Below are 23093 nucleotides of genomic sequence, written 5' to 3'. Positions count from 1 at the left end.
GATAGAGGGTGCCAGTGCCCATCTTTTTGGATTTCACAGCTGCCCAGCAAGTGGTGTGCAGCTGCCACGTTTAGGCCAGCATTCCTTTGGGGCATCTCTGAATGAGGTAGGAGTGAGATGCACTCCTCTGCCCAGCGCAATTGCGCACTGCGAATTCCGCTGCATTGGCAGCAGCCCTGACATTTGGGACATAGGGCATTAGAGCCCCTGAGAAGGCCAGTTGGCCAGGGGGACTAATAGGTTTGTAGGGCGCCAGGCACTAAGGTGATTTATGAGTATGAGGTCTATCCTAATGTGTTTATGCCTAAGGAGATAGTGTAATGTGTGTTTGCCCAAAGTGATGCAGACATAATGTGTTTATTACAGGTGATCATGCTGAGGTCATTATGGTGCCAGTAGTTACTGGTTGTTTCATTACTTGTGTTTTACTTACCTGTTCTGGTGGTTATGACCAGAGCCCGATTGGCCTGGTCCTGTATATAATCCCCTGTGAATATTGCCTAGTGCCAGTGTGCACAGTGTATATTATGTGATTATGTTTCGAATGTGTTTATGACAATACAAAGGCGATTTTTATATAACCTTGTTTGGAGTTCCTTTTGTGGTGTGCCTAGGGTGTTGCTGTTGTGTGTGTGGGTTGCGCAAACGCTTTACAGATTGCCTCCGGGATAAGCCTGACTGCTCGTGCCAAGCTACCAAGGGGGTGAGCAAGGGTTATCTTTGGCGTGTAACTCCCTTGCCCTGACTAGAGTGGTGGTCTCTGCCTGGCTTTGGCACAAGCCTTAGTTAAACCAGAGATCCCATTTCTAACATTGGTGGTCAGCGGTGAGGATAGGACTTGCGTTTGGCAAGTATCACAGCGACAACTGGTTGCTCTACAAACCCTGCATTTAGATAATCACATGTTTGGGGATTATTGTTTCCGAGTTTTATTTTATTTTTTTCTCCTAAAAGTGTCATTTTTGATTAACGTACCCCTGTTGCAGCTCTTGCGCCTAGGTCTCCTGTGTTGCTCGTGTCTCTGAGCGTCCTGCCAAAATGGAGTCTGCCTTTAATTTCTATGGTCTGTTTAGATACAGTATGTGGGAGTTGGTGGGGTTCTGTGAGGAGAGAGACATAGCAGTGAGTGGGTCAGACACCACGTCAAAACTTCGGGAAAACCTGATCCAATGGCAAACGGATGAATGGGAACATGTGCGCAATGAGGAGATGAGGACCCTGGACTCACGCCTGAGAGACCACTACTGTCCTCCAATGTATGCACGGCTGCTGCATTCTTAATTCTGCCAACTGTGTTTGATATTGCAAAAAAACAGAATATTGTCGATCGATGGATGGAAAGAGACTTTTGAAGAGTTCATAGATGCAATAGATGAAAAAGAGTATAACACATTCGACGCTCATGACGAGCTCAGCTCGTCATGATTAGTAGGAATTACAGATTTTCAGCACAGGGGGGGAAAACCATTAGCGTCGATGGTGATAAAGTATCTTGAGAAACATATCCGGTGAAGGAGGAAAGAAGCCATGAAAAAGAATTTACATGAAGGTGAAAAGACATATGATCAAATCGAAAAGGCCTTTAATGTCAAGTTTAAGCCAGTGCCAAATGTGAATTATAAAAGATATTTATTCATCCAGAGACCAGGTAAGACCATTGATGAGTTTGTTAAAAGACTGGATGTTTGGTAAAGCACTGTAAATTCAATTAATTTATGATGAGGAGGCTACCCTCCTCAGAGTGATCAATGGATGTCTGTCGTAAGCATTTCAATGACGAATGCTGATGGAAACTGAGCTTGTATCAAGTCCTCAAGGCTGCTTGCGCTGACAAGCGTACTTATCGCCAAGTGACTGACATGGAGCCCGTATGTGCCCAAAGTGTATCGGTCATGAGCACGAAAAGTAATCCAAGGTACAAGGCCGAGGGACACAAGGTCCTGTCACCACAGAAAAAGAAAACATGTTACAGATACGGACTGTCATTTCCACACAAAGGTAAATTCCCGCCATTGGACAGATATACATAGACTGTGGTAAAGCGAATCATTTCGTGAGGACTTGCAACGCCATTGTAACAGTGCCTGAAAGAGACCGGGAAGGAGCTGTACGCATAAGTGTTGACATGCGTCAGCCCAACAAGACAACTGAGCGAGAGAAACCTCACAGTCCGCACATTGCTGATATAATAACTCAATTGAATGGCGCAGCGTTCTTCTCTCGACTCAACCTAAATAAAGGATCTTACCAATTGGAACTTGAAGAAAAATCCAGATACGTTGCAACCTTTTCTACGCATATTGGTTTGTTTTGCTACAAGCGATTGAGTTTTGGTATATCCTCTGCTGCAGAACTTTTCCAAGTCGTCATTTGACTTATCATATAGCCTGTAGTAAACGCATTTAACTGTAGTGATATATTGGTATTATGGGGCTGCACAGAAAGTGCATTTCAAAACTCTCATGCAAGTATGTCGTTTGCTGAATGATGCAGCCGTAACTCTGAATGCTGACAAATGTGAAGTCCACAAGAAAAGCTTGAAATTCTTCAGCCATGTCTTTTATGATGGGGGTATGAAACCTGATCCATCTAGAGTGCAAGCATTGTCTACTGCAAATCCCCCTCAAGGCATTTCTATGATACAGTCATTTCTTGGAACGGTCAATTACTGTTCCCGATACATACAAGACTTTGCTATGGTCATTGCACCAGAACTAACCAAAAAGTATGTGTCTTTTCATTGGTCACGTGAGTGTGAAAAGAGCGTCCAAAAAATGAAACAAGCCATTGAGAGCGCCATTGAAATACCCGACTTTGATCCCAAACTCCATACAGAGGTTGTAGTTGGTGCTAGCCCTGTCGGGTTAGGCGCAATCCTTGCACAGCACAAGGGACCGCCAAATGCCTGGAGCCATATCGTGGTACATGCCAATAAGAGCCAGTCACAAACTGAACGTGCTTACTCGCACCCTGAGAAAGAAAGTGTGGCACTGGTTTGGGTGAATAATTTCCATGTGTTTGTGTAGAGAAAGCACTTCACATTAGTGGCTGATCACCAAGCATTGTTGATGGTATTCGGCAATCCCACAGCAAAAATGCCTCCTCGAATTGAGCATTGGGGTTTGAGGTCACAAGAGAATTACAACTAAACGATTCTTCATCGTCCAGGGAAAGATCAGAAACTGGCTGATTATGCCCTGGTACCCCATCTAAGACAGTGGAGGATTACATCAAATTTATTGTGAAATCGAGCACACCAACTGCCATGTCTTTAGAGCAAATTGTCACTGCCACGAGCCAAGGTAGTTTTTTTTTTTTTTTTTTGGAGGCTGTGGACCAAGGGTTATTGACAATTGTAGGCAGACAAGGGTCCAGAGCAATGCATTGATAAAGGAAAAAGATAATAAGCAAAGCCTTAATGAGCCGCTTATGTTTATCCAAGTCCAGCCGGACAAGGAATTTATTTCAACAATGTAGGAATATTTGTAAATCACGTTACAAAAAATGTAAAAGAGCACAGTCCTGTGCTTTACCACATAACAGAAAGGATTAGAGAAAGAAGTAGAGGTAAGAAGAGGTTTTTCAGGCAAGAAAAAGAGCAACCTGGACACTTTTGAGATCAACAGTACAAGTGTTTTGCCAGAGTAGTACATACAGTGAAAGATACACATTGTTTTATACTGTAGAACTACTGTAAAAGGATGACGTTTCGATCCCACGCTCTAAAATATATGGGGATCATCATCAGGACTTATTAATTTTTGTATTGCCTGTTGAGAAAAAGTTTATACGCCTCTTCGGGGGAGAGAGGTGCATGTAACCAAACTGGGTCACAAGCTCGTAGTTAATCGCCTTGAGTCCTATAAGGATGGCCAGCGGAGGTAGCAGTGGCCGTGCCCACGTTTCTCGTAATTCTCGCGTTGGGGGAACGGCGATAGATAGGTACGAGTGTTTTGCCGAGTCGCAAAACAGTAAATAATGGGCGGTGCAGAGTCAGTGCACGCATCCGCTGCGGGGAATGGATTAGTCCGATTGTTTTGACGATTCGCAAAACAGTTGCGGTACCGGGTCGATGCACAGATCCGCTGGTAGAGGGACAGTGTCCTCGTTAACCACGGTGCGGCTGAAGGTGCAGACAGACTGACGGACAGCGCTCTGACCAGGGGAGTGGCTATGTGCATTCTAGGGAAGTGCTCCATGTTTTACAAACCAGCATGTGGTGAGCGTTTTTTCTCTAGCATGAACAGCGTTGTTTCGCCTGGAGGCATTACCAGAGAAACAAACACATCCTTGAGCCAGCGTGCTCACTGCAGCTGAATTGTATTGTGAACCTCACCCCCGGAGTCTGGCAAGATATCGCCACCATCAGATGCCACCAAGAATAAACTAGTATGGCCCCTCTGGTCGTGACACTCGAGGAACAGCCCCCTGAAGACTTGCACTGCTCTAAGATGGTACAGTGCAGCGTCTAAGGCTGTAGAGCTACAGGAGCTGCACAAAGCCTTCAAGGCAGGCGTTTCGACGACACGTTGTTCTGTAACATGTGGCGGGCCAGCATTCCGAGGCTCATTCCAGCCAGCCTCGCCCTCTGGTTTTAACACGTATACTGCACGAAGCTCTCCACGTTGGGTCCCACTCCCGAGACATGACAACATTGTTAGCAAGTTACAGATGCCTTGAGGACAGTGACCCTGCACCCACAAAGGTACTGTGAGGCGGGTTGGGTCCAGAAGAGTGGTAAAGCCGCCCTGCTCCCCTTCACAGGTGACTTGGTTTCCCTTGGGCAAAGAGACGCGATTCAAGTGGCCCCGGCGGGCTCAATTCGCAAGAGCGTGAGGGGCATTTCTTGTTCAGCATTGTCTCTGCTCTGGAGATGACATCAAGAATGGCGCAGGGCTGTCCAAAGAGGAGAACTGCTGGAAGACTCAAGCTCAATTACTGTTTAGCGTTTAGTAGGTGCTCCTGCGCCGTACGTTTGGTTTCTAAATACAGTCACGTCAACCACGTTCACTACAGTTACCATATGAAGTGTAATAGGAGCGCAGGTGCGATGTGCCCTATGTTTTCATAGTAATTTGTGTTTTTCTCTGTCAAACCTGCATTATTTGCACGAACGGTGTGATTAAGTCATTTTGGTCTTGTTTGATGTACAATATAGAATTTATTTTTACATAATCCTGCATGGATTCCCTTTTGTGGTTTACTCACTGTGTTGCTGCTCTAGTGTGTTGCACAAATGCTCTGCACATTGCATCTTTAAACTAGCCTGACTGCTCTGCGCCAAGCTACCAGAGGGTGAGCGCAGGTTAACTGAGGTGTGTGTCTGGCTTACCCTGACTAGAGTGGTGGATTCTGCCTGGCTTAGGTGCCTACCCTGGCCAACCAGAAAGCCTGTGTCGAACAGTAGTTCTTGTGAATCACTTGATTTCCCAGCATGCTCCTGCTGCAGGACCAGGTCACCGCACTTTGTGTAGGACTAGCCACCATTTGTGTCCCAATGGGAAGTGTGACTCTTTTTTTCTTGAACATAATTTTTTTCCCCTGAAGTGTAACTGTTCACTTCTCCATATTATATCAATGCAACTTTTTCAAGAAATATTTTCTTCATGTAATTTTCAATGTTTTTTCTATTTTGCAGAACAACAATCACATCTAGAAAGTATGAATGGGAAAGAAAGCCATAAAGGTTCCGGAGGCGAGATGAATTTTACTCAAAATATCTACTTAAGGAAACGGCGCAGAATGCATATGAAGGAGAGACGCTTTGCTTGTAATGTGTGTGAGAAAGGATTTATCAATGAGACACTTCTTGTGAGGCACAAAAAAGGACACACCAGCCTCAGGCCATATCCCTGCAAAACGTGTAAAAAGTGTTTCACTGAAAAGGCAACTTTTTTACAGCATCAAAAAACACACACTGGAGAGAGGCCGTATCACTGCACAGAATGTTCCAAGCGCTTTGCTTATAAGAATAGCCTTGTACGGCATCAAAGCGTACACACAGGAGAGAGGCCTCATCAAAGCGTACACACAGGAGAGAGGCCTCATCAAAGTGTACACACAGGAGAGAGGCCTCATCAAAGCGTACACACAGGAGAGAGGCCCCATCAAAGCGTACACACAGGAGAGAGGCCCCATCAAAGCGTACACACAGGAGAGCGGCCTCATCACTGTACTGTATGTTCCAAGAGCTTCACTCAAAAGACAATTCTTCATGAGCATCAACGCATACACACAGGAGAAAAACCTTTTCACTGCACCATGTGTGAGAAGAGCTTCCGTCAAAAGGCGCATCTACTAAAGCACAAACTAATACACACCGGAGAGAGACCTTATCACTGCACTGTGTGTTCAAAGTGCTTTTCCCGTAAGGAGACCCTTGTACAGCATCAAAGCGTACACACAGGAGAGAAGCCGTATCACTGCACTGTGTGTTCAAAGTGCTTTTCCCGTAAGGAGACCCTTGTACAGCATCAAAGCGTACACACAAGAGAGAGGCCTCATTATTGCACTGTGTGTTCCAAGCGCTTTGCTGATAGGAGCGGCCTTGTACGGCATCAAAATTGTACACACAGGAGAGAAGCTTTATCACTGCACTGAGTGTTCAAAGGGCATTTCTCGTAAGTCTTACCTTGTACTGCATCAAGGAATACACACAGGAGAGAGGCCTTATCTCTGCATTAAGTGTTCCAAGCGCTTTGCTAATAAGAAAGGCTTTGTACGGCATCAAAGCGTACACACATGAGAGAAGCCTTTTCACTGCACTGTGTGTGAGAAGAGCTTAAATCAAAAGTCAAGTCTCGTAACACCAAACACACTGGAGAGAAACCTTATCACTGCAAAGTGTCTTCCAAGCGCTTTTCTTAGAAAGAAAGGCCATGTATGGCATCAAAGTGCACACACAGGAAAGAGGCCTTATCACTGCACAGTGTGTGGGAAGAGCTTCACTGGTAAGGCACATCTTCTACGGCTCCGAAGTTTACACTCCAGTGAGAGGCCTCATCGCTGCACTGGGTGTGAGAAGAGCTTTACTGGTAAGGCACATATGCAATGGCACCAAATAATACACACTAAACTGAACCCTATCACTGCACAGTTTATGCCAGGAACTTCACTCAAAATGAACGTTTCTACGACGCCAATAAATACAAACTAGATCCATTTTCACTGTAACAATCTTATGTCCTGCTTACCCCAAAGTAAGTTTTACTGGAATGTTGCAACGTAGCGAGGGCTTATAGTCATAAATTCCTAATGGCCAGTGTTCCCTCTAGGGAGCGTGCATTTAGTGTCATAACCCAGAGTGCGCAAACTCCGTTGCGAAGCGCATACACTTCATACATCACTGAGGCACCATTTGCAGCTCTTACTTTTAAAAAGCAAGCAGCATGGGAAAAAAAGATCTCTTGCGTGAAGGAGCACAGAGAGCAGATCTTGGGCCTAGCCACATACCACCGTGGAAGAGGGGAGAACTTTGCAGCGTGCCTCGTAAACTGCAGTGTATCGGATTGCCGAGGGTCACAAGTTGTGCAGCATGTTTCTTCTTCGCATGCTTTTTGCTGCACTAGTTTCTGAGAGAGGCTGCAGTGCTTTACAGGCAGCAATGGCTGTCCGGGCATGATCCGCGCCTTGCAGATTAATGTTTTTTAAAAGTCCATGCACTAATTAGCATTGTTCGGTATTTAAGGGCACGATGTATGGCATACTGATGTTTAAGTCCCAGTTAAAAGTGTTCAAAAGGCAAGCACTCCGTTCATAATGGTATGCCTGTGCTAAACTAATTTAGAGAAGTCATTTCTGACCCTGCTGCAAGCATGCCAAGTCATATGTGCCCCCAGTGAGGCCGCATCATTAAGATGAGTCATTTTCCTGGCCTAGACCTGGGCTCTGTAATTGCAGCTCTGGTCACCTGTGAAGCGTGATTACGAGCAGTCGTACAAGAATGTAAGGAGATATGATTGTTAACCAATCACATCCTCGTGTTATTTCTTTATAAATGTGCTGAGTCTTTCTCACTGCTAATTAATTCTATTGTACCAACCGAATATAGGATTCATTTACCACCTTGCTCACGCCGTTACATGAGGGCACAGCCGCAACGCTATCACACCGTCTTACAAAACACACACTAAACTACTACTTACACGTCACAACAACTTTTAGCTCACAGCCAGGGCTCTCAGCACAGACCCCTATTCCCAGATGCCAAAGTCCCAACAAACCGAAGCCCGTAGCCCCTCTGTAGTGCACAGAGGTACTCGCCTCTCGGAACAGACTGGCTTTTGTCTTCAGCCCAGGTGCTGCTTGCTCTTTGTGGTGCGTGATTACCGTTAGAGCTGCAGAAAGAAACGTGGGCTCTTTTCCCTTCCCATCATACCTTTTACCACATATGTTTAAGAGTTAATAGTTGAACTGTGGTTATTGCAGATGTATGTAGACCTCTTTTCCTCAATAAATCCTGCTGTATCTTGCATTACAATGGGTTCGAGTCATCATTCTGTGCATTTAAGATCCCCTCCTATAGGGCTCACATTTATTTATTTTTCACTCTGTAAGCTCTACAGCGCGCAGGCTTCGGTAGTGAAGAGCGCTGCAGCAACCAACTGCAAAGCAGCTAACCCACTGAGCAGCCCCTTATCTATGAGTGCCGCCAGTTATAACTTGATTTACCTCTTGTAAGGAGTAAGTACTGTGTCCATACTGATTTTTTAAATTTCTTTTTTCATCCCAGTTCTTTTTTGCTTTTCTCATTCGAAGAATGCAAAATAAAACCAGACTTAGGGCAGGATGTACTAGCATCAGGAATACCGATTTCATATTTGCCATCTCTATGAGTCGCAATTTGGAAATCGGAATTCCTAATGTATGAAAGCAACTCTTTTGAGTTTCATTAGCGATTGCTAGCGAGATTCAAATAGACCTACCTCATGCATATTAGTGAGGTAGGTCGCAATTTGAGACCCGTTAGATGTAAATGTAAATGTATAGGCATTTATATAGCGCACTACTTACCCGTAGGGTCCCAAGGCGCTTCGACCGCTGCGAAACCCTTCCTGGCTTCCCTGAGAGATGGTCCCTTAATGGGTATCTCCAGGGTGAGACCAGGCATCCCCGGCGGTCTGGTGGGGCCGTTAGTGAAGATGAGGCAAGCTAATGCCCAGAGTTGCCGAGTGTGATCACTGATCAGAGTGGGCACCGAGGCGAGAGAATTATCGAGTCCGCTGACCCTGGTCCAGAAACCTGCCGCGCCGGGAATCGAACCCTGGTCCCGGGCCTGCCGCCTCTAACCAGTGAGCCACACTACTTCAGGAATTACAACCATCACAGAGATCGCAGCCTGCTGAGGTCAGCAGACCACAATATCTATGATTGGTTTTTAATAAAGCAGTCTGTTTATTTTTTTTTAATGCAGCCCGTTTTCCTTAAAGGATAATGGGATGCATTTAAAAAGAAAAAAAATGAGCTTTTTCGTTTATTTTTTTAAGAGTAGACAGTGGGGTCCGTGGGACAGCCGCCTGCTCTTAAAAATATTTGTTTTCCATTCTCAAAGGACCCGTACCTATTTGCAAATGGGTTACCACCTCCTTCAGGGAGTCAGTAAAACTTGACCTTAATTCGGTCACAAAACTTTCATACAGCCCATTCAGATTCAGTAATTGGAAGAAATGCCGTAAACACGACCCTTTTAAATACCAAACCGCAAACACTAATTGCAAGTAGGTAACATGTTACTGAATCACAATTTGTATTTGGTACATTTGTAAAAGCTTTTTTGTGGTTGGGCGTTTCCGACTGCAAAAATGCTTTGTACAAGGAGCCCCTGAGGGGCGTGGCTAGCGAGCCATGATGGTGGACGGAGTCTGCTAGAGCTCCGGTGCCGCCGGGGAATCGTCATCCTGCTGAGCACTTCTGGCGGGCCCAACACCAACTGTAACAAGCGGATCCTGCACCGCTGAGTCGCACAGAGGCTCCGGGACGTTTTTGGTGACCCGGCGGGTGGTTACTGCCGGTGAACGAGCCCGAGACTGATGCGGCCTTCCCCCCTGAGGACAGCCGGGGGCTACAGTTTGGGATATGCCCGGGAAGCCCCGGACGCTTGAAACCGGAAGTGCCATGGCTGACCCACGGAGCGTGGTCGGGACACCCGGACCCCTAGCTGGCTGCCTGGGAGCACCGAAACGGCGAGACTGCCCCACGGACTGGCCGACCCAGGCACAGAGGAAGCCCAGGAAGGGCGAGGCCCACAACCACTGAGGGACGTGGCCGGCGGGCCCTGGGCGTGAGAAGAGCTTGTGACCCTATGCGCTGGAGCGCGATTCCGGTGCAGCAACCCTGAAGGTAGGGGGGCGAGGCTGGTGACACCTGGGGAGACATCTATTGGCCATATTCTTCGCCTTGCTCCCCCTTCCCTCCCTACCTCCCCCCCCTGCAAAGAAGGCCGTAGCTGATGGGGGACACCGGTACCACCTACCGCCACTAACCCTGGACGGCCACATAGCAGGGCCCAGAGACACTGCAAAGACACTGCTGTTGCCCCGGGGCGAGCTGGGGTCCCCGGATACTCCCACGCACCGTGCTCTTATTTTGAGGTCAAGAAGAGACTTCAGAAAGCCAAGCTACGCTACGCTTTACTATATCCGGCCCGCCTCAAGATAGTGTACGACAAAAAAACACCCTTCTTCGAAATCCCCACTGATGTGGAGGAATGGCTGAAGGTGATGGACATCGAAGGTAGCCAAGTCACGGCCGCAGGTGCGTCAGCCAGTGAGTCCCGGAAGGGCTCGGAACACACTGATGGACCATCTCTCACCTCAGCGACAGGGCTAGGGCGGCGGAGACCCTCCCGGGAGCAGCAGAAGGATGATCAGCTGGGAACCGTCGCCTTGGTGGGCAACTTCAGAGAAGATCAGGAAACGATCAATACGGACACGGACAACAGCACAATCCACTCGGATTTGGAACACAGCATGGTCTTATTCCCGACTGTAACGCCCAGAGCCGTGGATGAAATATTGGACAATGGACAGGAGTAACCTCCTAGGGAGGTGTGAACTGCATATCCTAAAGACCACTGATATCCTTTTATGTTACTTGTTTGATACCAGCACCTACACAGGCTGGGAGGGCTGTCGGGAGGCTATCTGTACACGGTACCGTATGCGGTGGGCCTAAGAACAGACTACACGCACCTCTCTCCCTAGTAACTTGAAGAGGGTAAAACCTAATTTGAATATAAGATCCCGAGGGATCCTGACATCCCTAGAGTGGGATTCCCCAGAAGCTATATAGAATTAATCTCCTGCTAATCACATCCTTGGCGGCAAAGTTGAGCCGGCAGCACAGAAACGAATGGTTAACTGGACTAGAACAGCGCTTGGCCACCCACCCCAACGGCGCATGCACTAGTGCTTGGTTTGTTATGTTTCAGGTTTTCTTGCTCGGCTCAGCAATGTTCTCAGGCTTCACCAAAATAGTTTTGTTCTTGGGTGGGAAGAAGTATGTCTCCTGGCTGATATTCACACCACATGCTATGAAGTGCATGGCACTCTACTGTTACTTCACCTGGGTCCGATTATGGCTGAAATTATAGGGAAGTATAGGCTGACTACCTGGAATGTGCGGGGGCTTGGGGCCATACAGAAGAGGCACAGGATCCACGCATTCTTGCTACGCCATCATGCCCAAATAAAGTTTATACAGGAATCCCACCTAACAATGTCCGAAGTACACACTTTACGGAAGAGATGGAGAGGAACCGTATTATCTACTTTCTACTCCGCCTTCTCCAGAGGGGCTACCATCTGGGTACGTCATGGCACTCCCTTTGTAGAACTAGAAAAGAGGGTGGATGACCAGGGGAGGTATGTCCTGGTAAAAGGCACACTAGACGGTACCCTGCTGGTCCTCGGCAGTATTTATGCCCCGAATTTTGACCAAGATACATTCCTTGCCAAGGTAGGACGGGCCCTGGCTGACTGGATAGAGATTCCCTGGATCCTGGGAGGGGACTGGAATATGGTACTAGATGTAGACCTAGATAGATCGCACCCTCCCCTGCAGCTGACTGGGATACATAGAATGGCGGAATCATTCCAGACTTGGCTTGCGGGTTGGGGACTGGTGGATGTATGGCGTGCATTAAACCCGACCCACAAAGAGTACTCTTATTATCCCCGGTACACAACCTCCATACACGGTTTGACAGGTTCCTATGCACTGGCTCTCTGCTGTCCAAGTGTACTTCATCGGAATACTTGGCTAAAACTTTCTCCGACCATAGGCCACTCACACTAGACCTACAGTGGGGTAGGGTGCCGTCCCCGGTGCCCACTTGGAGGCTCAACCCACAGCTGTTAGAGGACGACCCCTTTCGCGCGTCACTATTGGAGGCCCTAGATAACTACTTTCGGGAGAACTGGGACACGGCAACGTCCAATCTGGTGGTGTGGGACGCCCTGAAAGTTGTAATACGGGGGCGGCCATAGAACAATTAGTGGGGGCCCGGTAGGAAATTCACAAGAAGCTATGCAAGGTCGAGGACCGTTTGAAAACCCTGGAGAAGAGGCAAGCGTATTGGTATCGTATTTTGTAGCTATTTATTTGTTCTGCCTTGCATTGTGCCTGGTTGTGCCCCCGATCCCAAAAAACAACAAAACCCCTGCACTATACAATGTTAGAACATTCTTGGTAATGCTGGTGTCGTTAGAGCTGATTGGTTGTGTACATCAACACTTTCAGAATCACAATCCTCCAATTAGAAATATAAAAGTTCAAAAAAGACGTTCCGTTCTTGGTGTGGAGTGTCAGTTTATTGTTCCTTTAGTCAGGCCAACACGTGTTTCATCGCAGGGAACACACTGCGAATCTTCAGGGCTGGATAGAAACATAAAGAGTGCATTTGCAACATGGTCTCGTCTTTTAAACGTTATTCTAGTGACTTATCGTGTATACCCAATTGAAAATGTAGGCATGCCATAGGTGACTCTGTGTCACTGTGACTCAAGTTCGATGGCTGAGTGACTTAGTGAACTATGAAGTGTGTGTGTGGTTGGGTGAATCTATTGTGACATTTTTTAATACTCTTTGTGAAATTGTCCATTTGAAAAAGGAATTTGAATTTAACATAGATTAAGTCTGTACACTGACCGGGAGAAGAATAACGTGACAAAGTGAAGAGAGTGTTACTGTGTCAGAGAGGACGGTATCCCAATGTGACTCACGTGATATTTCTAGATAGCTAGGTAGGTGAGGTAGGTAGCATAATAGTTGTGAATACTTATTTGCATTTGTAACATCGTGCTCTAGCTAAATACAACAATGTTTATTTCCGTTAGTATTCATAAACATCCTTTCGCTCAGATCACTATAATTAGTTATGAATACTTATTTGCATTTGTAACATCGTGCTCTAGCTAATTACAACAATGTTTATTTCCGTTAGTATTCATAAACATCCTTTCGCTCAGATCACTGCAATTATTTTATTCCAGAAATCTATCATGGTTTCAAACTGATTATAGTTTTCCAGTTTTATGGGGTATGTGGTGCTTAGTCAGGCGTTTAAAGGGTAAAGCAGGACAGTCAGTGGGTAGACTTAGTGGGATGGTAATAGAGAGATTATGTGAGTGGTTATTCTAGAAGAGACAATGGAGGAAATTATTGGTTGGTATAGCTTTCAAGTTATGCCGGGAGCGGATGCTGCTTGATCTGGAGGGAATGGAGCGGACGCCGTCACAGGCAGACAACCCTTAGCTGTGAATGTATGGAGGAGGGTCGTAGGGCTGTCATGCAGAGAATAGGCCCAGAGAGCGCGCAGGTCCGTCAACTGAATACGAGGGGGGACGCAGAACTCCGGACACGTGCCGTGAGGGCAACGCTTGCTCCTACTTGTTCCTGGGAAAACGGCACCTTCTTTTCCTCCTCCTGCGCCGTGTGGGCAACGGCTGCTGTCTCCTTCTCGCCGGACCGGTTTGCAGCGGGAAACTACATCTCCCAGCTGCCCCGGGGTCCGGCGCTGCACCTGTGATGACATCCCTGCGCCCGGAGGTGCTACAAGTGCGAGGAGCGCCGAGTGCGCTGAGGGGACGCAGAACTCGGGATACGCGCCGTGAGGGCAACAGCTTGCTCCTAGTTGTCCCTGGGTAAACAACACCTTCTTTTCCTCCTCCTGCGCCGTGAAGGCAACGGCTGCTGTCTCCTTCTCGTTGGACCGGTTTGCCGCGGGAAACTACATCTCCCAGCTGCCCTGGGGTCCGGCGCTGCACCTGTGACGACATCCCTGCGCCCGGAGGCGCTACAAGTGCAAGGAGCGCCAAGTGCAAGTAACAGAAGCGGCCGCTCCTCACACAGCTCCCCGCTCGACGCGCCTTCTGGTATCGTAGCGCTATTCAGACACTGCTACTGCTGCCTCGCTCCCACTTCTGCTATCATTGCCTGAGTAATTTTCGAAACTGTATCGTAGCGCTATATTGCCTAACAGCTTACTGATTTGACCATATTCTCATTTGCGCTACGCTACCTGTGAAGTTGTTTGCTGATTGTGATTTGTGCTATGCCATTAACATCGCGTTTTTGCTGATTGTGCCCCCAATCCTGTTTCGCTTTGCCTTGCAGACATTTTGTTGTTGTTGTTGACTCCCCGACCGGATATCCTCCCAGATCCCACCTCCCAGCTGCTCATCCCTCGCCCCTCACCCCTCCACCATCCATATATGTCAGATGCTTTTGCGCGCAGCGTTCACGCGCAGAGGTCGCGCCCCATGTGCGCCAAAGGTAAGCCCGTCTACGCCCGTCCGCGCCTGGACCGCGCCCAGCGCCAGACCCCCTGGTCCTCGCAAACCGCACTCCTCCCGCTGAACGTATGACGCCGCCAACCTCCTAGCCCTTAACCCCGGACGCACACCACAATACTACGAAGCTGCCCCAGGACGTACCAACGGTCCCTTCGCCTGCCACTCCTGCAAGTTCGCCTGCATCAAGACCCACACCAAATCCACGATCTCCAAACACAGCTCTGACTAACCACCTGAAATGCATCCTACTCAACACCCGCTCGGTCCACAGACACGCCACTGAACTTTGGGACCTACTCGACACTGCGTCACCAGACATCGCCTTCCTTACAGAAACATGGATGACCGCATCATCAGCACCCGACATCACCATAGCCATCCCAGACGCTTACAAGATCATCCGAAAAGACCGCACCAACCAAACAGGAGGAGGCATCGCCATCGTCCATAAGAACACCATCAGAATAACGACCAGCTTCGGCGATAACCTCGCTACCGCCGAACACCTTCACTTCCAGATCCACACCGACCCCAGGACCACACTCAGAGGCACCCTCCTCTACAGACCACCAGGAACCCGTAAACAATTCAACGAAGACATCACTGACTTCATTAGCCCACATGCCCTCCCCTCCGAGAACTACATTCTACTGGGAGACTTCAACTTCCATCTAGAAAAGAAAAACGACAGCAACACCACCACCCTTCTGGACAACCTGGCCAATCTTGGACTCAAACAACTCGTTAACACCCCCTCCCATGTAGCCGGACATACACTTGACTCTATCTTCACCTCCTGCAAACACATCTCCTTCGATCACACCACAGCTCTCCATTGGACTGACCACAGATGTGTCCAGTTCAGCTACAAAACTACCACGATCCACAACCCATTCCCCGAAGAAACTGGAACAAAATCACCACCGACCAACTCCTCACATCGCTCAACCAAAACCCTCCCACCCTCTCATCGGACCCAAACGAAGCTGCCACCAAACTCAAACAATGGATTACTCACAGTGCTGACGAATTAGCACCTTTGAAAAACCACCAAACCAAACAGAGTAGCAAAAAGGCCCCCTGGTTCAACGATGACCTTAAGAAATCCAAGAAACTTTGCCGTACTCTCGTGAAAACATGGAGAAAAAACCCAACCACTGACTACCTGACCACCTTCAAAGCATCCACCCGCAAACACCACCAATTGATCCGATCCACCACGAAAGCAGTATTCAAAGATCGACTCGACAACAACTCCCTTAATAGCAAGGAACTTTTCAACATCATAAAAGAATTTACCAACCCCACCGCAACCTCAAACGACATTACTCCCTCCCAAGACCTCTGCGATTCGTTATCCTCTTTCTTCTACAACAAAATCGCCGACATACATAACAGCTTTAAGAACATTTCCAAAGAACAGTCCACTCCACCCACCTCCGAACCTAAACCGCTCTCTAGCAACCTGAGCACCTGGAACCCAATCACCACTGTTGACATCATCCGCCTAATGAACTCCCTCCATTCAGGCTCGCCAACCGACCCCTGTCCCCACCACATCTTCAACAAAGCAGACTCCATCATCGCACCCCATCTCCGTGATGTCGTCAACTGCTCCTTCAACTCCGCTACCTTTCCAGAAAGCTGGAAACGCGCCGAACTCAGCGCTCTCCTGAAGAAACCCACAGCAGACCCCTCGGAACTTAAGAACTACCGCCCCATTTCCCTCCTCCCATTCCCTGTCAAAGTCATTGAGAAAGCCGTCAATAGCCAGCTCGCCGCCTTCCTTGAATCCAACAACTCTCTCGACCCCTCACAGTCCGGCTTCCGAGCCAAACACAGCACCGAAACCGCCCTCATTGCAGCGACATACGCCATCCGATCGCTACTGGACAACGGAGAAACAGTTGCCCTCATCCTACTCGACCTCTCCGCCGCCTTCGACACAGTCATAGCACCCTCATACAACGCCTCAACAACGTCGGAATACAAGGAAAAGCCTTGGACTGGATCATCTCGTTCCTCGCCGGGAGAACCCAGAGAGTCCAACTCCTCCCATTAAAATCAGAGGCCACCAAAGTCATCTGCGGAGTACCACAGGGATCATCACTCAGTCCCACCCTCTTCAACGTTTACATGAGTCCACTCGCATCCATCGCGTGACAACACAACCTCAACATCATCTCCTACGCTGACGACACCCAGCTGATCCTTTCCCTCACCAAAGACCCCAACACCGCCAAAACCAATCTTCATGAAGGCATGAAAGAAGTAGCCGAATGGATGAAAAACAGCCGCCTAAAACTTAACTCAGACAAAACGGAAGTCCTCATCCTAGGGTCATCCCCCTCTGCCTGGGACGACTCATGGTGGCCATCGGCCCTGGGCACAGCACCCATACCCACAGACCACGCACGTAACCTAGGCTTCATCCTAGACTTCTCCCTCTCGATGACCAGACAAGTCAACGGCGTCTCATCCTCTTGCTTCAACGTACTTCGTATGCTCAAAAAAATCTTCCGTTGGATCCCCACCGAAACAAGAAAGACTGTCACCCACGCACTGGTCACTAGCCGACTGGACTATGGAAACACCCTCTACGCCGGAACCACAGCCAAATTACAGAAAAAACTCCAACGCATCCAAAATGCATCAGCCAGACTCATATTGGACATCCCTGTAATAGCTCACATTACCGGCCACCTGAAAGACCTTCACTGGCTTCCCGTCAACAAGAGAATAACGTTCCGTCTCCTCACCCACGCACACAAAGCCCTCTACAAAATAGGACCCGAATGCCTCAACACACGACTGTCCTTCTACACACCCACCCGCCAACTAAGATCCTCCAATCAAGCTCTCGCCGCAGTTCCGCGCATCCACAGATCCACCATGGGAGGAAGATCCTTCTCCTTACTGGCGGCTAAGACCTGGAATTCTCTCCCCACTCACCTCCGCCTCACACAGAACCACATGTCATTCAGAAAGGAACTTAAAACCTGGCTATTCGACAAATAATGCACCCCCTCCCTCAAGCGCCTTGAGACCCTCTGGGTGAGTAGTGCGCTATACAAATTTCTGAACTTGAACTTGGGGGGACGCGCCGTGAGGGCAACGGCTTGCTCCTAGTTGCCCCTGGGTAAACGACACCTTCTTTTCCTCCTCCTGCGCCGTGAGTGCAACGGCTGCTGTCTCCTTCTCGCCGGACCGGTTTGCAGCGGGAAACTACATCTCCCAGCTGCCCTGGGGTCCGGCGCTGCACCTGTGATGACATCCCTGCGCCCGGAGGCGCTACAAGTGCAAGGAGCGCCAAGTGCGCTGGGGGGACGCAGAACTCGGGACATGCGCCGTGAGGGCAACGGCTTGCTCCTACTTGTCCCTGGGCAAACGACACCTTCTTTTCCTCCTCTTGCACCGTGAGGGCAACGGCTGCTGTCTCGTTCTCGCCGGACCGGTTTGCAGCGGGAAACTACATCTCCCAGCTGCCCCAGGGTCCGGCGCTGCACCTGTGACGACATCCCTGCGCCCGGAGGTACTACAAGTGCAAGGAGCGCCTCGCGGGACGCGCGCGAGCGGCGCCGGGTGAGGCCGTCCGAGGACGACTGAGGCCGGGCTGGGCCACCCCACTGACATCCACTATGGGTAAGAGAAAGCAGCTTAGCAGGGGAGACCATGAAGGTAAACACGCGAAGATTCCTAAGAAATCGGAATCTATAATTTCATACTTGACTTCAGCTGTGGGGTTTTTAACTAAAGAAATCACGAGTGCTGAGAAAGAATTGGGGTTGGGCCCTGACATTATTGATCCGGCATTAGAAACTGATCACAGCCCAAGTGTACCGTTGGAACCAACAATCGTGATCACAAAACCCCCCTCTATAGCTGAGCCTCAGACTGTTCCTCCTAGACCCTCGCATCCTACCCCCTCCCATAAGGTCACATCACCACTGGTTTCCCCATTTAAGCACACCCGCAAGCGCAGACTAATGTTAAAACCATCTAGGAAGGAAAACCCACCGGGTAAGGCCACAAATCTGGATGCCAGCTTAAGGGATCATGTTTGCAAAATTGTAGAGGACTTGCTCACATCAAGACTTGAACCCGCATTGGTGGCCATTGCGAAAGATATTGTGGACACATTGAATGTATGTGTAGCGGGACTATTAAGCAAATGCGAAAAAATTGATGCTTTTCTTAAACAACAGATGGTCTAAATGCAAACTAAGGAAGGTATATGTAACCATAAACACAGAACAGAAGTAAGCCAAACAACCCACATTGAATGTTTCATCAATCTAGCTGTGAATGGAAATAAAAGGTTGATAGAGCCTTTGCGACTTCATGTCAGGAGAAACCCTGAGGAGGGCAGAAGAATAAGGATTTCCATCAACTGCCCTTGGTGGCCAGTGTCATATTTTGGAAAACCAAAGGCACCCTATGTCACCTCAGCTCTTCTGGCAATGAGCCAAACGTTGGTAGACTAGGCGTATAGTGACAAGGAAGAAAAGTGCAGTGCAAAGAATATAAATGTGAGTGAATTAAAAAAGTTACAACAGTGGTCCAAAACCCTTTATTGATGACCACTGGTGGACTTATTAAAAAATACACAGGGTCGGTTTCGAACAAATCTACCGAAAATGGTCTACTAGTTTCAGCCGCTGTGGATATAAGAACCCCGGCTTTCTTCAGGACCTAGTTAAGTCCACGGAAAACAAAATGCATTTGAGAATTGGTTGCAGGTTGCAGGCTCCACTCATCCTCCACCGTTCCACAAGCAGGTAGTTTGGATCTTCCATTTATTTAAGGCAATTCCTGAAATATCTCAGGGGATTCCTTTCTTTTCTTGTCCTACTCCTCTCTGCTGCAAAGCATTCAGTGGTAAGTGGCGCTCTTCAGTATACCTTTCTGCTGCTGACAATCATTCGATAGACCTCTCCCCACACATATCTGCCCCTGAGGACCTGTCGTCCGTATATTCTTCAACTGCTTCCATTCGTTCGTCCTTCGCAGGGGTCTGGTGTTACCGCAGCCTCATTCCATAGCCCACCACGCTGCAGCCTGCAATCCTCTTTTAGTATCCTGTGTCCAGCATCGCCCCTCTGCGTGCCCTTCCTCCTCGGCATTTTCGCCTTTGTCCACTAAGTATGCCTTATAAAGGGCCCAGTAGTCCCTAGGGCGGTTGTGCACAGACTGAAGCTCATTAGAAGTGTCAATCAATCAATCAATCATGGCATTTTTAAAGCGCGCTACTCACCGAGGAGGGTCTCAAGGCGCTGGGGGAGAGGGGTATGTTACTGCTCGAACAGCCAGGTCTTGAGCTGCTTCCTGAAGGTGAGATGGTCTTGGGTTCGCCGAAGGTGGGTGGGGAGGGAGTTCCAAGTCTTGGCTGCCAGGTAGGAGAAGGATCTTCCTCCGGCGGTGGCTCTGCGGATACGTGGTACGGTGGCGAGGGCGAGGCTGGTCGATCGTAGCAGCGCGTGGTTGTGTAGAAGGTCATGTGGTCGTTGAGGTACTTGGGGCCCAGGTCGTGGAGAGCCTTGTGTGCGTGGGTGAGGAGTCTGAATGTGATTCTCTTGCTGACGGGGAGCCAGTGCAGGTCTCTCAGGTGACCGGTGATGTGGCTTTGTCGGGGGATGTCCAGGATGAGTCGTGCGGAGGTGTTCTGGATGCGTTGGAGTCTATTTTGAAGTTTGGCTGTGGTTCCGGCGTGAGGGTGTTCTGGTAGTCCAGTCGGCTGGTGACGACTGCCTGGGTCACGGTCTTCCTGGTTTCTGTGGGGATCCATCTGAAGATCTTGCGGAGCATGCGCAGGGTGTTGAAGCATGATGAGGAAACGGCGTTGACTTGTCTAGTCATCGAGAGGGAGGAGTCCAGGATGAAGCCCAGGTTGCGTGCGTGGTCCGATGGCTTGGGAGCGGTGCCCAGGGCAGGGGGCCACCAGGAGTCGTCCCAGGCGGAGGGTGATGATTCCAGGATGAGGACTTCCGTCTTGTCTGAGTTCAGTTTCAGGAGGCTGTTCTTCATCCAGTCCGCGACGTCTTTCCTCCCTTCGTGTAGGCTGGCTCTGGCGGTGGCGGGGTCGTTGGTGAGGAGAGGATCAGTTGGGTGTCGTCGGCGTAGGAGATGATGTTGAGGTTGTGTTGGCGTGCGATGGCTGCGAGGGGGCTCAGGTAGACGTTGAAGAGGGTTGGGCTGAGTGAGGATCCCTGTGGTACGCCGCAGATGACTTTGGTGGCCTCGGATCTGAACTGGGGGAAGCGGACTCTCTGGGTTCTTCTGGCGAGGAACGAGATGATCCACTCCAGTGCTTTCTCTTGGATTCCGATGTTGCTGAGGCGCTGCACTAGGGTGCGGTGGCAGACAGTGTCGAACGCCACAGAGAGGTCCAGGAGGATGAGGGCCGCTGTTTCCCCGTTGTCAATCAGGGCTCTGATGTCATCGGTGGCTGCGATCAGGGCGGTCTTGGTGCTGTGGTTGGCCCGAAATCCGGACTGCGAGGGATCCGTTTGTCTCGAGGAAGGCGGCGAGCTGTCTGTTGACGGTCTTCTCAATGACTTTGGCAGGAAAAGGAAGGAGCGAGATGGGACGGTAGTTCTTGAGGTCGGTGGGGTCCGCCGTTGGTTTCTTCAGGAGGGCGGTAAGCTCGTCGTCCTTCCAGCTCTCCGGGAAGGAAGCGGTGTGGAAGGAGGTGTTGATGATGTTCCGGAGATGGGGTGCGATGATGGAATCGGCTTTGTTGAAGACGTGGTGTGGGCAGGGGTCGGTTGGTGATCCGGAGTGGATGGAGTTCATCGTGCGGGTGGTGTCATCGGTGCTGATCGGGGTCCAGTTGCAGAGGGTGGTGGTGACGGGCATTGGTTTGGTGGTAGGGTGCATGGTCTGTGCGTCGAAGCAGTTGTGTATGTCGGTGATCTTGCGGTGGAAGAACGAGGCGAGTGAGTTGCAGAGGTCTTTCGAGGGAGTGATGTCGTTGTTTCCGGCGCTGGGGTTGGAGAACTGGAGGGCGGACCTGTTGTCTGTGGTCTGGTCGAGCCGCCAGGCTTTCTCGAAGGTGCAGCAGTTCTTCTTGGAGTCCTTGAGTTCGTCGGTGAACCAAGGGGGTTTTCTTGCTGCGGGTATTGCTAAGATGGGTTCTTTAGTGGTGCGAGGTCATCGGCGCAGGCGGTCAGCCACTTGGTGAGGTTGTTGGCTGCTTCGTTGGGGTCCGTGGTGCTGGTGGGAGTGTTCTGGCTGAGGGAGGCGGTGAGTTGCTCGGCGGTGATCTTGCTCCAGCTCCGGTGGGGAACCTGTCGCGGGTGGTGGTGGGTCGTAGTCCTTCTGAAGCTGAAGTAGACGCAGCTGTGGTCAGTCCAGTGGAGTCCGGTGGAGTGGCTGAAGGAGATGTGCTTGCTTGATGAGAAGACGGGGTCAAGCGTGTGGCCGGCGTAGTGTGTGGGGGTGTTCACCAGTTGCTTGAGTCCGAGGTTGGCGAGGTTGTCCAGCAGGGTGATGGTGTTTTTGTCATTGTTGTTCTCCAGGTGGAAGTTGAGGTCCCCTAGGATGATGTAGTCGACGGAGGGAAGGGCGCGCGGGCTGATGAAGTCTGCGATGTCTTCACTGAATTGTGTGCGTGGTCCCGGGGGTCTGTAGAGGAGGGTGCCTCAGAGGGTGGTCTTGGGGTCGGTGTGTATCTGGAAGTGGAGGTGTTCGGCAGTGGTGAAAGTTTCGTCGGAGTTGGTCGAGATGCGGATGGTGTTCTTGTGTACGATGGCGATGCCTCCTCCCGTCTGGTTGACGCGGTCCCTCCGGGTGATCTTGTATACGTCCGGGATGGCTATGGCGATGTTGGGTGCTGAGGAGGCGTTCATCCAGGTTTCAGTGAGGAAGGCGACGTCTGGTGCTGTCGCGTCGAGCAGGTTCCAGAGTTCCACGGCGTGCCTGTGGACGGAGCGGGTGTTGAGCAGGATGCACTTGAGGTGGTTGTTGCTGGTGTCTGGCTTGGCGGGGGCGGTGCAGGTTCGGAGGCAGGTGAATCGGCAGGTTTGGCAGGCAAAGGGTCCGTGGGTGCGTTTCGGGGTGGCTCGGTAGCAGGTGGGATTCCGGCCAGCGTTGAGTGCGTTGAGGATGGTGGGGTCGTAAGTCCGTCGTGTGGGTTGGCGTTCTCGGGGGCCAGGGTCCTGGCGCTGGGCGCGGACCAGGCACTGACGGGCGCAGACGGGCGCGCCTTCGGCGCACAATCGGCATGCCCGCTGCGCGCGTCCGCTGAGAGGTCGCTCCGGGGGCGTCATAAGAGGGGAGGAGGGGTCAGCTGGGAGGCGGGAG

The 23093-nt window shown here is 50.0% G+C and overlaps 1 protein-coding gene across 1 annotated transcript in view; it reads left to right on the top strand.

Annotated features, from left to right (window-relative positions):
• The window catches only part of LOC147736717 (uncharacterized), a 54395-nt gene extending 43362 nt beyond the window's left edge, over positions 1–11033 (top strand). The window contains exons 2-4 of the mRNA XM_086952680.1: positions 5639–6017; positions 6252–6549; positions 10590–11033. Coding sequence (XP_086808806.1) covers positions 5639–6017; positions 6252–6549; positions 10590–11033 — 1121 coding nt within the window. The remainder of the gene's footprint in view (positions 1–5638; positions 6018–6251; positions 6550–10589) is intronic.
• Positions 11034–23093: the final 12060 nt, after the last annotated feature.

The sequence above is a fragment of the Lissotriton vulgaris genome, chromosome 1_2 (genome assembly GCF_964263255.1).
Source record: "Lissotriton vulgaris chromosome 1_2, aLisVul1.2, whole genome shotgun sequence".
NCBI classification, from domain to species: Eukaryota; Metazoa; Chordata; class Amphibia; order Caudata; family Salamandridae; genus Lissotriton; species Lissotriton vulgaris.
Note: the sequence above shows the minus strand (reverse complement) of the source record. Positions and strands in the feature narration are given on the sequence as shown.